Below are 16850 nucleotides of genomic sequence, written 5' to 3' on the forward strand. Positions count from 1 at the left end.
TTCTGCACTTCCCATCCTCTCACTCATGCAGAGCACAGCCGCCGCAGCTCAGAGGATGTTTGATCCCTGTTGTCGGGACTGAAATTAATGACACAGCAGCATTGTTGTGACTGTGATGTATCACTTCCCCCCCGACGGATTAGTCACCTAAATATTCAGCCCCTGGCTATTGTGAAAATGAGACTTTTTAGGCTCTGCTGTCATCGCTGGGACCAAACGTGCCCCAGACGGCAGCCGCTGGTGAGCACAGTACGACAAAGGTCAAAGATGACTTGAGATCCCTTATTGTAATGGATGATGATACAAGTGGCAGCTTAGAGGTGACCTTCGGTGTGACTCATGTTTTGTGGCCGTCAGGCGACGAGAGCAGAGAGTGACACATCCGAGGTGAGGACGGGACACACAGCAGTGATCTGTGGCTTCCTCTGGAACAGTACGTCTGCAGCCTGTGTTACAACTGCTCAGGGCCGCTAGAGCACTAAGTGTCACACACACACGCACACACACACACACACACACACTCAAATAAAGTCCCTTTTCCCCCAGCATCACAGCAACAAACCATTACTACTTAGACTATAATGCCATCTCCTGGCCATGAACCTTCAAGAGCTCTGACAACAGGAATGTTCAGTCACCAGTCACCATGAGTTTAATGTGTTAAAAATAATGACGTGTAATAAAACCTGTAGAGTAACTCTTATACCTCTATAGAACATTCAGTTTGTGTCTAACCTGATTCCCCTCTGCGGGCCAATAGGAGGCTTAAGGAGGCTTGTTGTTGGGGCTAAATAAAACAGAGACACAGCCTCTGTCTCTATCTAGTGGAGGAACAGGGGTAGTGCACCATGATAACCAATCAAATGAATCCAGGTTGCAGTCTTTGTTAAGTTTAAAAGGTATGGGTCACTATATATATATATGTATATGTATATATATATACTAACCAGAGGGTTGTCGGGTTTGATGCCAGTCTCCCCCAGTCTGCATTCAGAATGTTTATCCAAATACATGCGATTCATATATTAATAAGAATATTTATGTTCATTTATTTAATTTAAATTATACTTGAATTTAATTGCAACCTGCCGTGATTTCCTCCTAATTATAATCTTGTGTGATTCATACTCGTCCATGACACTAATCTAACATTTCTCTCACTTTTCCAGTCTTATTGATCACTCAAAGGGCTTTAAAGTACATTCAGGCACACACTTTCATACAGTTCCTCTAATGGCGCACTTTTTCTATCATGCACTTGTCGTCAATAGTAACTGTCAGTCCTTAAAAATGTATTTTGTATTTACATCCTATGCACACAAGTAATTTTCTTGTGCGTACGTAAGATAGTAAACAATCTGATCAACCCACATTCACTACCTAATTAAATGACTCGCTCAGAGAAAAGAACAAACACGTTTTCTGTATGAATTCATTTATTGAGCTTTAAAAAAAGAGGCGTTACAATAAAATAAAATGAGATGCTTAATACCTGGTGATCAACAGCCAGTCCAATGAGTGTAAGAACAACCGTATATGAGCGTTACACCTTTAAATCCACTCTCTTCATGGAACATCCCAGATCTATGGAATCTATCATAAAATAGAGAATTGTGTCGTACCCTGTGCAGATCTATGTGCTTCTGTTTATCTTCCTTTTTATTATTTCACTGTGCGCCACCTATCTGCTATCCTTGGTACTGGCTAAGGCACTTACTAGAGAAGCTACTTTCCCTTATTCAAATTAACAGTATTTGTGTGGTCACTAACGCGGAGGGTACAACACATTCAGTGATACTACATGAATCCCCCCGATCGACTGTATGCCCCTTTATATCACCACATACAACACAATGGAAAACAATGACACTCATCCCCTGTCTGTAGATCCTAGTATTACATCAGGTGGATTACAAAGATTTAACATGTGTACATGGTACAGAGAGAATAACTGATTCAGGTTCTCAGAGGAGCCTGAGAACACAACTTTCTACCATGACAGTATTGAACCAGACAAATATTCAACGTTTTAAAAAGGGGGGGGGTTACATTAAAGCAGCCATTGGAATATAACAATTTAACAGTATCGTACCAGTAACTCAACAGTAGTGTCTCCCACACTAACATTGACTTGGATTATACTTTGCAGCTGTGCTTCTCTGTAACTCAATTCCTCTTGTAATCGATTACAATGCGCTCTCTGTGGGCTCTCTGTGGAGGATGCCCTGTCACTCACACAGATTTCACGTTGTTCAGCAAGCGGGTCCAGCAGAGGGAGCCCTCACTCCAGATTATCCTGCAACCATGACAGGGCATTTGCATAGCCCCCCCCCCCCCCCCCCCCCACCAACCGACCCCATGACTTGTACTTTATACGTTTAACAATGCGTGTGGGCCTGAGTGCATCCCGAAGGACATGTTAATGCCCTGAAAGCACCTGGTTAACTCCACTGAGGACACAGTAATGGCAGGAGGTACAGTGTGAATGTAAATGACAGAACCAGGATGTTAAAAAAAAATCAAGTAATCGGCAAAAGTCGGCACTGCGGTGAAAAGGATAGCCGACATTTACGGATGTCGACTAAGGTCAACTCAAAACGCTTTGGCTTCACTTTTGGGAGCTGACCTGTCCTCCTTCTTTATTTGCTTTCTGCTACTGGTTAGCTACGTTAGCTAATTGTTGGCTGCATCGGTCTGAACAGCAGGAGACGAATCGTTGTTTCTGCTCCGTCTCTCTTGAACCTGATAATTAGAGCGGACGTCTCTTCTCTGCTCAGTTGACACATCTGGGTCTGATCGTCCACAAGTGTAACCTGCGATTCTTCTTCATGTGCATGAAGAAAACAGCCCGGCAGTGCAGATGTTGTATTATTCATGCACAACTGTCTTGCACGTGAAGTCCTAAAATATATATTTCAGTTATGTTTTATTCTCTTATTGTTGGAAACTTTTGAGTTTTGATTCCCCAGCCCTGACACTGTCTCCATTTAACCAAACGGAAGTCAAAGGGAGGGTTCAAAGTGGAGCACAAGGTTCAGCCCCCAATCATAGCCCCAATCCCTTTAACACAGACCCTAAAGAAACTATATATATATAGATAAATATAAATGCAATGCTTCTTTCAGTGGAATCCAATAACTCATGATTCCCTCGCGAGCTTCAGAAAACACTAGAGGAAAACAGTCTGTCATTGAGTTGACTGTGTTCTGCTTTTCACTTTCAGCATTAGAGGTGATTGAGTTTTCAGAGGATGCATCAGCATTCAGACAATATGACAATATGATCTCCTTCACCCTGATGACGTTGAGCTTTTTTGATAATCACCTCCACCCAGAATGTTTTGTTTGCATCAACATTTCGACTGTTATATTTTGGTGTAGATCTGGATCAGGGGGCAGATACAGGAGTTTCTTTCTTTAAAATTTTTGTTGATTTCTCAGAGGATTATGAGTGAATACTTAGGAGGGTTCGAGCAGATCAGTGCAATATTGGTTCAGGTCCCCGGAAAATCTCACTTGTGACGGGTTTCATTGGGACTTTTTTTACCCGCCGTGTGGTAACAAATAAAACCAGGAAGTAGCACCGATGTGTAGCTGAGTAATGTGACCTTTGTTTTAAGGTTAGTTTTAATTCAAAGGGACTGTTGGGCCTTGGTGGAGGTATGTGCTCTACTGAGTGAAATTCAGCTTAATGAATATGATCTGTCTTTTAAGATGAGGGAAGACGGCCCACACTCAAATAAGTGATGATTTTCAGCTAATGCATCACTTGAGGGTATAACAGTCCTGGTGCGGCCTGAATTAAACCGGTGTGTGCGTGTGTGTGTGTGTGTGTGTGTGTGTGTGTGTGTGTGTGTGTGTGTGTGTGTGTGTGTGTGTGTGTGTGTGTGTCTGTGAGAGAAGGAGAAACTGGAGGGGTCCATGGATGATAATTCTAACATTTACACTCTCCTCTGCTCCAATGCACTAACTCTCATCCTCACACCACCATCACCAGCGAGAAGGCCACACGGCGTCGGAGAACACTTGACTCCCTCCAGCTCACATCGATGTCACGCACCTTAATATGCAACTCAGGTGAAGAACCCCCCCCCCCCCCCCCCCCCCCGCTCTCTACACTTCTTTGAAACTCACTTTAAAGCTTTCATATGGAGACAAACCAAACACTTCTCCAACTCTCTTCAGCAGATTTACAGCTTTATATTAAGGCCACATTAGGTGCTGATAGCTCATTAACCGAGTGAGAGTACAAACTCAGGAGGGCAGGAGGAGAGGGGATCATGTGCACACAGGCAGACCAGACCCCTCCCCCCTGACTAAGTGCTGCAGAGATGTAAGGGAATGAGTGTATGTGTGTGTGTGTGTGAGGATCTGTGCATAAGAGGAGGGGGGATGGGGGAAAAGAAGGTGAGTGTGTGTTTGTGTGCGAGTGCAGGCAGTTGCTGCAGTTTGATGATGGTTGCAGATCAACCAGGGTAAGAGAGCCGACACGGCAGGAAATGGATCGGGCGGTGGTGGAGGTGGAAGCTGGGCTGGTCGGGTTTCTGTCTGCCTCCAGAATCGGGTGCTAATTCTTACTTTGACTAGATCTGCTATTGTGTTTTTGTCGTTGTTGTTTTTTCTCATAAATACTATGCAAAGATTAAAGATATGTCAACATTAAATCCCTAGGGGATTTATATCTCCTCAGAAAGAAAGCTCCTCTTTACCAAGCTTAGGGGGAGGTGATGCTGTTTGAGCCCAGGAGGGAGATTGGCGGCCTGGTGTGGTACAGTGGGACAGGGGGCATCCCAGGACGGGAACATGTGCTACACTTCATGTGTTTCATGCTTATGAGGTCGGACAGCAGCATGAACAATGCAGTACACACTCTTGGGTTCACACTCAAACATAAAGATCTCTCTGGTGCGCACACACACACACACACGCTCACACACACACTCCCTCTGTGTGTCTCTAAGCTGGAACCAGCCAGCAGCAAGAACCACCATCCATGGCTTGAACCCTGAATCTAACATTGCGAGCACAAGTTGCTTCAATAGAAAAATAGAGGAATTTCCAGAGGCTGTTCAAATGTCTTTGGCACTTCTGAAAAACACAGCATATGTAAAGGAATCAGCACTGAATATAAAAAGGCCCAAACTAGAAAAGCTCTACACCCAGAAGAAAGATTAGTATAATCCAGTTTCATCCACATATGAGTCTGGCCAGTCCCGGGTGGATTTGAGCCTGAACAGGCCCGTACTCCACCATCTCTCCATCCACGGTGATCACGCCCTGCGGAGTGATGGGCTCCAGCCGCAGGGCCTTCACCTTCTCGTACACCAGGTGGGGGCAGCCGCACGCCAAGTGGGCGCCCTTCTCCATGGCGAGGAAAAGGCGCAGCAGGGCGGGACGTGAGATCCCTGCTGTCACGTAGAACAGATGAATGAGCCCGTCATCTGCCAGCGCGCCAGGGGCTGTCCACAGGTCCTCAGCAAGGTGGGACTGGTAAATAGCCAGTACCAAGACAAAGTCCTCCTCCTTTACCACTGTCCAGCTCTCTGGGACCGGCTGCTCCAGACCAGGAAGAAGAGAATCCACCAGTACCACGGTCTTGCCATCACTCTTGATCTCAGTTCTCTTGGAGGTGATGGCCTTATTGGGGGAGTTGGAGATGGTGTTGTGGTTGCAGTTTGTGGTGTTGTGGTTGTGATGAGCGTTCTGATTGGGAGAGGGGTTGGGGATGAGTCGACAGGGAAGGGAGGAGCAGAGCGAGGGGTGTTGAGGGGTGGAGGGAGGCTGGTTCGCCTTCATGTTCCCTTTTGGAACTGGCGCCTCCTTAACGGGCAGGTACGCCAACTTGCCCTGATAGACCCTGAGGGAGGCCAGGCGCACCAGTGTGCCCATCAGGAAGCGGATGGCTCCCACGTGACGGTACTTCTCGCTCTCGATGTCAACATCTGCCACGAAGCCCCAGGCCAGGGAGAGGAAGGAGAAGAGGCGCTGGCGAGAGGCCAAGTGGATCGACACCAGGTCCAAGGAGCCGACCAGACCTTTGCACAACATGAAGCCACAGCTCAGCAGTAGCTCTTCGTTCCATGCTGGAGGCGACCTGAGGGATTGTTGTACAAATCAAGAGTCAGAACAAATATAGCTGCGTACAGTAAACAGGAATCTCTACATTTAAGTAAATAAATATAGAGATTGGGCTTTTTTTTTACATTTTCACCAATTTACTTAGTTAAGTTAACAGAGGGCACTCGGACTCATGACAGACACAGAGTTGACTACTACATTTGTGTCTCTGCTGCTGTGCCATCAACCACCCAGCAGATGGAGATAATATGCTGGATAGGTGCTGGGTTCACTGGTTCCACTGCTGCACTTTAATCACTCTTAATGTGTGATTTTCTAAACCCATTACATCACTCCGTTGAGAGTTATCAACCTGAAATGACCTCCTGCTGCACAGCCAAGCAGTTCCAGCTCGCTCCACTGTCTCTCTCCCCCCCGAGGAACGATGTGCCCAGTCAGCCTTCGGCATAATTACACAGGAAGGAGATAAATCGTTCTTTTTTCAGGACGAGGAGGCCTGTTCTTTGCTCTTCTTTTGCACTGTTGGTCCATGCATTTAAATGACTCATTAATGGACGCACTCACTGTGAGTAGTGGTGGACGGAGGCCGCCAGGGCGTTGCCTGAGCCACCTGGGAGAATACCCAGAGGGGTCTGGATGGCCTCTTGCCAGTCCTCTCGTTCCATCAGACCATTTATCACCTGAATGAACGAGAACAATGACAACAAGAGAAACAGAGCAGGGGCCTCAATAGAAAGAAGATCAAAAGTTGTGATAGGATGTAGCTCTACAGCTGCTCTGTGTCAAGTATACTAAGTATCCACTCTGGCTAAGGATTCATGTATTAATGAGCAGAATCCACACAATGGCTTTTTAGGAGCTAGAGTTGAGATGCATCACAGCAACAGAGCTGTTTGTCGTGTATAAATTCAAATTAATTTTTTACACTCCTGTCGTGAGGAGCGCTAACAATAGAAACAGGGGTGTGAGGGTTATATCATTTCCATCTGTGCTTGGTTTACAACAGTATGACAATGAGAGACAGAAACAGGTCAGGTGAAGGCAAAGCACCTCGAACAGCAGTCCATCTCCGGACATGATGACCAGGGCATCCCACTGGGACAGGTCCGCCTTCCTCACCAGCTCCCGTGCGTGGTTCTGGTGCTCTGAGGGACACAAGAGATGAGAGAGAAACAATAAACAAGACAAAAGCCGAAAAATGTGAATGTAGGAGACAAAAAAATCACCCCAAAAAAACAAGGCCAAGGGCAGAGAAAGAGACACACTCCCATCCTCGCCAGCCTCTGGGGTGGGATCAGGCAGATTAGGCAGGAAAGAGATTCAATTTCCCCTTATCGGCACAGACATATCACATTAACCCGTCCGGCGGCTACTCAACAGCTCCACGGCAGCTTAGCCGGCCTGCGAACATCTGTGACCGACAAATGTCAGCATGTGTGTGCACGAGTGTCGGTTAATGCGCTGGCAGGCGGAGGACTGCGCTGTTTGTTCAGCCTAGTTTTACTGGCGTCGTCTTTGAGAGGGTCCCTCCACAGGGGGACTCGGCGGACTCATCCCACCAGCGTTAAAGTCTACAGCTCTGCCAGCTGAGACTCCCCAGTGTGGTGGTGTGTGTGGTGTGTGTGGATGAAACAGCTCCAGAGCGAGAGAGGGAGAGGGGGAAGAGGAGCAGGCAGAAAGACAGTGGGGAAGTTACTGAGTATTGATGCACTGCCATCGCCGAGGAAATATGTTTCCACTTCAGCCACGGTATTGATCAGCTGGAATAAAAACAAATCCCCCCCCCCCCCCATCCCTTTTCCTTCCCCGTCTCCCAGCCGTGCTCCCCCATGATGCTGCTGTCTGTTTGCAGAGAGCCGGGCCGGCTGGAGGCGGTGAAGCAGTCCTGTGTTGACGGACAGTGGCAGAGGGAGTAACTGCACGGAACAGCTGACTCAGCACTTTGAGCCAGACCAGGATGATGCTTTACTTCCCAGGCACTTCCTTATTATTATGTATTACAAACAGGAACTGGGACCTGAACCTGAAAGCTGTGGAGACTTCTTCCACGGGGCTGCACAGATCTTGTCTCTGTAAATACACACTAATACAAATATCTTGGCTAAACTTCACTTCTTTCACTTCTTCTTCCTCTCTGCCTGAAGTCAACCAGGGTAGAGGTGGAGCATGGTACACGGGATGCTTCATACAGTATGTAAAAGGTACATGCTGACTCAAGAAGGGTTAGGGTACTTGTCCTTCCCTGGGCAAAGGCCATGTGATATATTCATCAAGGAGCGCTTCCCCTGGCAAAGGTTGTGCCAGCTAATCCACTCACAGTCACATTTGCCTGGCTACGATGTCGGACCACTGAAAGCCCTCAGCGACACGTATCCTCCCTCCCTCTTTCTCCTCGGCTCTATTCTTCTGCAGCCTGGGTCGACAGCAGTAATTACTCTGTCTTTTTTCATCACCGTCCAGATGCTGCCTCTCCTCTAAGTCCCAGGAGTCCGCACAGAGAGCCCGGGCTTCAGAACTCTTTCACAGATAAACAAACACAGTTTTCTCTCTGTTTCCCAACCTGTCTTTCACTGTCATTCCCCATCTCTCTTCCAGCCGTATATCAAAGATTCAGCCGGCGTATTATCGAGCTGTAGCCAGAGGACACAGGTTTCTATTTTTGCCTGGTAAACCTCCAAGGGTCAGTGAGGCTCTTTCCGCTGAACAGTGGACATTAGTGTGTCTCCCTGTTCCCTAGCAGCTTCATGGTATTTAGAGCTCACTTGAGGTTCAGAGCCTGTGACATTAGTAAGTAACACATGACATTGGTTAAGGTCGCGGTCGAGCCGTCGCCCGCTCGTACAGAATCTGGAGCAGCTGGGCCGACTAATGTGACAATTTAAATGAGTGTGTGGAGCAACTCCACAAAAACAGACGAGTCGCTGAGAGGCTGAGGTCGGAATAGTTTGAAGGACGCGCTAGTTAAGAAATCACTGAAAAAAAGACCTACATATTGTAACGTGCACACATTCAACATAAAGGTGAACCGGTGCTGACATAAACTACAACCCCCGCCCATATCCTATGTGACCTACTTCCTGCCAAATGAGTATGATCACATCTAAACAATAAATAACAGATAATCCAAATAATAACCCCCAAAATACAAACCCAGTCCCCCTTGTATCATAATCAAACAGACATTGTGCATGTGCTTGAGTACTATACACTCTGTGTGTGTGTGTGTGTGTGTGGTACTGTGTGTGTTACTGTGTGTGTGTGTGTTTGTGTGTGTGTGTGTGCTCATGTTTGCTCCAATTTCACAAATGATGCATAATAACTAGACAGCTCAATTCCTGCAGAGATGAAAGTTTGTTTGTGCAACAGAAATTGAAAAAAAAGACCTCATACTGTGGTTATGCATGTGTGTGTGTGTGTGTGTGTGTGTGTGTTTGTGTGCGTGTGTGCGTGCGTGTGTGTGGGTGTGTGTGTGTGAGTGAGAGAGAGAGAGAGAGATGGGCCGTCTGTATGAATGGAAATGTAATATTCCCTGTTGCACAGTCATCCATAATGACTACACAGATCCACAGAATGACTATAATCCTTTGTGTGTGTTAATCTCCAAACTATAACCGTTTTGCCTCTCTCTCAGTGCGAGGGTGTTGCTCCTACGTCGGATGGTGGGCGACCTTTGCATGTCTCCACTCAGAGGACCCATATAGTGTCCTGTCCATCCATCGGCGTACCATGATTGGTATGAAAGTGTAATCCCCGTCCTCGCTGTTCCATGTCAGGGTGACCTTGAGGAGACAAACAGAGTCGTGCATGTGTGCAACTGTTACGAACCTGTGATGATGAGTGTGTAGGGCACCGCGGCCTCGGTGAGCATCCCCTCCACGTGGCCGGTGAAGAGCTGCAGAGCCTGGCCGCGCCCGCAGTGAGGGTTCACCAGTACCATGACTCTGCAGGGCCGCCGCACCTCCATGTACGTCACACCTGAGACAGACAGAGGGGGCGCAGAGGGAGGAGGTAAGAGCAGGTCTTCTCACGCACGATCAAATAATTCATAGAATGTATAAGGACAGCGTCGTGCCTCTGGGTCTCTGCGGCACAGAAATGCACCGTGATAAAAAAAGAGCGTGAAGGAGTCACCGGCTGTGACAGCATTCAGACTGACGATGCTTCATGTTAATGTGACGTGCTGGTTTCCTCCCAACAGAGAAGATGCTGCTCTGGTGGGATCTGATTATTAATAGCAGCTCTTTGACACTGTGGTCATGCCCGTGAGGAGATTCTCCTGTTGCTCTATTGGATTCGTGGAGTGACTCTTCTTCATCTGGGCCTGGTTGGGATTCAGCTCCTGGCTTAAGGTCATTTTTATGGTTGTTTACTTCCAACTAGCAAACCACTCATGATTAAACATATAATGCAACAGCAATTAGAAAATCCTCCCCAATCATATGAAGTAATGTCAGAAATACGCAGTCAGAAAACAGCATCATACATAGTACAGAAAAAAGCATTTTCTGAAGAGTCTCTGCAGGATTATAGACACGAACAGAAGCTTATACAGACGGAAAAATCATTTATTATTCCCAGATAGGAATGACGTCATTCTCTTTTTCTTCATATCCTTGTGTGAGGATGAGATTTAACTTCTTAACTGTGTTGCACTGGCCGGCTAACATTAAAAGGGGATTTATAAGAAAGTCAAATTCAGAGAAAAGCTTCCTCCCTCTGGAGTTGGATTTTGCAGCCAATGCCCTCGACCTTTAAAGCAGCCACAGACTCATCAGAGATCATATCAAGTGAATCTGAAAGGACAAAGAACAAACCATTCCCTCTGGGCTGTGGAGGGCAGAAACCGTATCAAATTCTAACATATCTGGGAACTTTGGTTGCAGCTCTCCTGCTTATAATGAGTAAAGCGAGAGGGATACAGTAAGACGCCAGATGAACAGAGTCCCTGAAGTCCCAAAGGATTAGTTACCATCTTGTGGGAACAAGTAACTATCTATCGTAAAACTTGGGAAATTAACAAACTCTTAAAAGCTTCAAAGCATCAGCCAGTCATGTCTTTACTAAATAATATAAACGTATTCACAATTTATTTATTATGTGAGCACAAGATAATAACTTGTGCACACAAGATAATAAATATAAGTTAAAATGAAACTTTATTCATCCACACACTGAGGAAATTCAGTAGTCACCGCAGCAGGCAGCTCAGAATGCTGGTAAAAGATATTTTCAAAAGGCAATAGAATAAAAAATTAAATTAAAGAAAATTAAATATAAAATGCTGAAAATGTGTATTATATACACCTTTCACTGTAGTGGATTAGTATTAAATGTTATAAAGTAAATTGCAGTGGCACAGGAGGATTGCATGAACAAGTAGAAAAACATGAATAAAAATGTCCAAAAATGTGTTTTCTGTTGCAATCATATATCATGTGGGACGTCAGGGTCCTCGTACAGAGGGGTTGTGTTGACTCACTAACATGTCTGCCTCGGTCTGAGCAGTCTGAGTGTTTTTCCTTTTTTACGGTTTAATTTCCACCGATGCACCGATGCTGTCGCTCAGTGGGACCCGGCACAGGGACATAAATATCTCAGAGCAAGAGGTGTGAACCCAACAGGAAGAGTGAGGTGAGAGGGCAACAACACACAGGCACACGCTCAACTCTGACTCCATTCACCCACACAGGGTCGCCTTTGTTTTTGCTTGTAACGGAGCACAATGTGGCTTTCAGACACAAAAGAGCCTCTCTACACTTCCAGAATACAGCGGAAAGTGTTTTTTGACAGTGAAAGCGCTTTAAAATCGGGGATTTACACTCAAGTGTGCTGAGCTGAATGGCAAAGCTTTACTAGACCCACGGATATTTGACCTTTACGAGGGGACAAGGTCAAATTCTTGTTCGTTAAAAAGAAAAAATCCTCCGGCCACGCTGACATTGGAATTCACGACATCGTCACACTGTCTACACCACACTGGTTCCTGACCTCAGGTCTGCTGTCCAGGTCTCAGAGTAATGCAGCTATTCAAACAGAATGATGAAGTGAAACGGCCGTTCAGTCTTATTACTGTGCAGCTAATTCAGACCCATGTAGCTTGACTCGCTGCACTTAATCACTTGTCATGCAGGACAGAACTTATTCATTTGATATGAATAAATAACTTAGAAGAAGGTGATTCACACAGATCTAGTAACTGTTTGAAATATATAGTAACTTTATAGATATTTCTAAATACCATTCATCATCATGTCAGAGTGTGGGTGATTATGAAATGCTGTTTAAGTGCTGATTAAGTTCCCTTAAAATGAAACAACTGCAGCTTAATATCAAAGCCCTGCAAGAAACCATCTGTTTATTGAGTGATTGAGAGGCGGTTATAATATTAATAGAAACATATCGCAGTATAATGCAATAAAATGCGACAGTGCCACAACGACATCTTCCACAGTGATCATACATTTTAATCAATATATTTTTATTGTTTATGCTCTATGTGTAACTAATAGACTGGCTTAGTGTAGCTGTTGCCTTCAGAATTAGGCCTATGCTCCTCTTCTTGCAAGTTGATCATTTTGCACAGGACTGTCTCTTCCTCTAAGTAGATAATGATGTTTCGGCATCATTTGCATGTTGCCATGATTCTTTGAAGGAGTTTGTAATTATAATGATAATTACAAAAGAGGGTTCATTTTCATGCTGCGTGAAACAAATGATTCTGCATCTTTCACATTTTTAACCGACAAGATTTGATAGTGTACGTCTGGTTTCTGAAGACAGCTCCTTCCAAGGGCGTGTCGGTCTGTGTCTGTCTGTATATGTGTGTGTGTGTGTCTGTGTGTGTGTGTGTGTGTGTCGTCTTTGTGCTGTGCGAGGGTGTATGTGAAATCTGTCCATGAGGTGAAGTCAGATAACCTGCAGCTCAATGTGCCATCACACCGGCAAACAAACTTTTAACTGCAGAGTGTGTATTTCACAGCAGCAAGTGACTGAACACACACACACACACACACACACACACAAAGATAGACAGGGTGGGGACAGGCAGACTGGATGTGACCATGTGTCAGTGTTAACAAGTAGCTGAGCTGACAGAGCAGAGTATTCGTCTCGAAAGCCACAAGTGCATCACTGTGCAGAAAAAAAAGCTAAATAAAGATTCGGTGTGCCTCCGGTATCACACACTGCGGCACAGGTTGGATCCGTGGAAAACAAATATGTGGGCGATTGTGTGAAAGCCGTCTCAGTGCAACTGACACTTTGTCCAGACCGGTCTGACGTGTCTGCAAACAAGCTGCATTCCAGGGTAGGGTGAGCGTTTTTCTGGAGAGGAGTGGAGGAAGTGTACGCAGAGTAAACACCACTGCCCCCTGAGGCATCACCAGGCTGGGTGGGGACAAGGGGGGGGGGGGGGGGGGGGGGCTGACAGGCCATCCGTGTCACAAAGCCGGAGACAGAGGCTCCAGAGGGACCGAGATGCTGGTCAGGGCGAGAGGTCGCCTGGTGACGCATTCAGGCTCCATTTGCAAATTTATTGAAGGTGCACTGGGTCAGGATAAATGTTCAATCTGAAGCCGGCTCTCCCACCAGCTGTTTGAGTAACAGACGAGGACACAGCCGGCAGCACCAGAGGCTGGCACGAGTCGGAAAAGTCAAATCCAGTCAAAATCATCTCGTGGCTTCACGTGCAGCTGTGGAGCTTCGGAGCTTCGGAGCTTCTGAGCTTTTCTCAGCACAGGGAAATACTTTGGCAGAATATGAACACGATCAGGACGTCATCCCAGTGTGGTCACTTCATTATTTACAGCTCATTCATTCAAATGAACCTTGAGGACAAAGAGAACCCTGTGAGACTACAACACAAACTAAATTACACAGCCTCATTGTAAACTACACCTTTCCCCCTTTCACACATTATTATCATACATTGTGTTTTTATCCGCCCTTGTTTGTTTGTTTGTTTGTTAGCAGGATTATGCAAATACTACTGGATGGATTACCAGGAAACTTGGTGGAAGGATTCCATGTTGGTCAGGGATTCAATTTTTGGTGGGGATGCAGGAGATGTGTTCATATTTCTCATTGATTTCTCAGACATATTGGTTTCCATGAGTGTGTGCAATTTCATGCAGATCTAAATCTGGATCTAGTGGATTTAAATCTGGTTTCACGGAGGTGTGGGCTTTTTCCTGGGCGGTAACAAAGAGGGCTACAAACCTGTAACTACCACCATTGTGTAGCTAAGAAAAGTAACGCAGCCTTGGTCAGGGTTGTGCTCTCCTGAAAGTTCATCACAGTGGTGACTCAACACCGAACCCAGATATCTAAATAGCTAAATACCAAACTCGCTCTGCATCTGCACTTTTAATCCAACCTTTCCATCTGCATTGCCCGATGAGATGACATGCAATTAACTGAAGGTTGTATGAGGGATTAGTGAATCACACAGACTTTCACGCACCCTCTGCAACGCAGGCAGAAAAGCAGCAGTGCCGCCCCATTTAAAACCCATAATGCATTCTGTTAAATGCTGTATTATTGGCTGAGGCCTGGATATGGGATGCTAAAACAAGCTTATAAATTAATAATATGATCATCGCTGCGCTCAAAAGAGGCAAAGAAGGGCTGAACCGAGAGCTAGCAGGCAGTTAGATGGCTGAGCTGGTTGATTATTGTGTGTGTGTGTGTGTGTGTGTGTGTGTGTGTTGGGGGGGGCTCTTTGATGGGTCCAGTGAGAGGGCAGTGATGGGGCCGTGCGAGGGCTGCCCAGTTACCTCTTAGGTTACCATCTGCCTGCCTGCCCAGCATTCATACAGGGCTGGAGCCCAGAGTCCTGCTGGCCGCGGATCAGAGGGCGGCTGGACATTCGTCTCCACACAGGGACCAGTCTGTCTCTGAGTCTTGCTGTGTCCACCTGGAGGCTGCCATACCAGGAGGAGGCCGACCTCTTCCTACACTCCCCCTCCATCTCTGGCCACCAGCATTCCAAATTAGTCACTGCCAAGTCAAATATCCGCTTCCCCTTCGAACTGCTGGTAGCTGGAGGTGGACCGGGCAGTAGAGGATATTATCTGACATCCAGATATCATATGAGACACCCAAACAAACTTTTGTCTCATCATCAGCAACTCGCCCCTTCCTCCCAAATGAGTGATAGTGGTAATTAGACTCATCACAGAACTCATATAAAGGACTGTATACCAGGACGGAGCTAATGAGACTGGAAGACAAAGGAACCTGAGGACAGTCTGCATTTTAAACAGAGCAAGACGTGATGAGACCTAATTAGACGAAGCTGCTGCTGAGCAGGATGAAAAACTGCCTTTGTTTTGATATGAGTCCTCCACCCGTCAACAACCAACTCTCAGTGGGAATTCAACTTCACTGGAATAATGAGGCGCGAGCGGCAGGTAACGCTCTCTGCTGACAGGGGATCAGATGGTAATCTACCTGTTTAAGTTACCATAGTGTGGCCTGGTTCTGTTTGACTGATCGAGCTGTACTTTGCTGCAGGCGGGTAGCGATCACCTCTCGGAGCAGGTAGAGCAGGTAGAGCAGGTAGAGCAGGTCCTCAAAGAGCTGATGGAATGTGTCTCTCTGCCAAACCAGTTCCTGCCAATAGGAAGGTGCAGCTCGGTCCAATTATCACGTGGAGCTGAAGTCAGGAGTTGGGTCAGCCTCTCCTCAGATTAGCTTACTTTCTATTGTCCTTCAAACGCTAACTTTGCAAAACTTTTTGCACATACACACAATGTGAGCGTGTGTTACCAACATTCTTTTGTATTTTCCTTTTTTCATGAAATATGAGATCTTTTGTTCCCTGTGTTTCCTTGGCTTCTTTTCAGGTGCTGGTTTGGTTGTGTTGTTACCACTGGTACTCACTAGTTGAGTTAGATCTGAGATTGTATTGTGTTTATTGTGACCATGTAGTGTTTGTTGTGTGTTGTTGTGTTTGTGTTTCTTTAATCATAAATATACTATCCTGCTGAATTAGTCTGTTAAATAGAGGTGTGAGTCTGTATGTGTGTGTTTTAATTCGTATCATAAATACAAAGTAGCCTATATATGTGAATAAATGAAAGCTGAAACACTTTTATAATTATCCGGCTGTGTTATGAATATACAGTTTACTTCAATAAAGGTGTGTGTGTGTGTGTGTGTGTGTAAAGAAGCCTATAATATGAATAGTATGTGAAATGACAAACCAAAGTGACGACTTATGGTTTTTCATAAACATTCTAAAAATAAAGTTATGTCAAATTTAAATTCTCCCTCTCCACGGTGCCCATGTCCCCGGACTCCCCACCACCACCGCCGGCTGCTCACCGTCTCTCCGGGGCGCCTGCAGCCCGGACGCATCCCTGATGGCACGAGCCCACCTCTCCGCCTCCTGGAGGTTGGCGAGCGGGTCCTGAACCATCGCGACCCGAAAGCTCTGCTCCACCCTCTGCCGGGCCACTCCCGCGCTCATCCAGCGCCGCTTGAACGGGTAGAAACAGGCGGTGAAGTAGGCGCCGACGTCCGCGCCGTCCGGCCCTCGGTGCGCCCGGCACCCGGTGCAGTCGCTCAAGTTAAAAACCACCTTAGTCCGGCCGGGCGACGAGGAGATCCGCTGGATGGTTAGGGCGCTCTCCGTCAGGCTCACCGAGTACCGGAGCCGGTCGTTGAGCGTGTCGGTGAACTCCCCGTACAGCGAGCCCAGCGGCCCGTTCCGCGGGCGGGACGGCTCCGGTGGTTCCGAGGCGTCTCTCTCCATCCCGGGCGGAGAGTGCG

The 16850-nt window shown here is 46.5% G+C and overlaps 1 protein-coding gene across 1 annotated transcript; it reads right to left on the reverse strand.

The window, feature by feature from the left end:
- Positions 1-4787: 4787 nt before the first annotated feature.
- On the reverse strand, positions 4788-16833 carry LOC133971119 (sphingosine kinase 1). Its single transcript, XM_062408349.1, has 5 exons — positions 16404-16833; positions 9903-10052; positions 7128-7222; positions 6642-6757; positions 4788-6093 (listed from the first exon to the last, which is right to left on the reverse strand). Exons 1-5 carry the CDS (start codon positions 16831-16833, stop codon positions 5187-5189), a joined length of 1698 nt encoding a protein of 565 aa, XP_062264333.1. The 3' UTR covers positions 4788-5186.
- Positions 16834-16850: the final 17 nt, after the last annotated feature.

Source organism: Platichthys flesus, chromosome 16, assembly GCF_949316205.1.
Source record: "Platichthys flesus chromosome 16, fPlaFle2.1, whole genome shotgun sequence".
Classification (NCBI taxonomy): Eukaryota; Metazoa; Chordata; class Actinopteri; order Pleuronectiformes; family Pleuronectidae; genus Platichthys; species Platichthys flesus.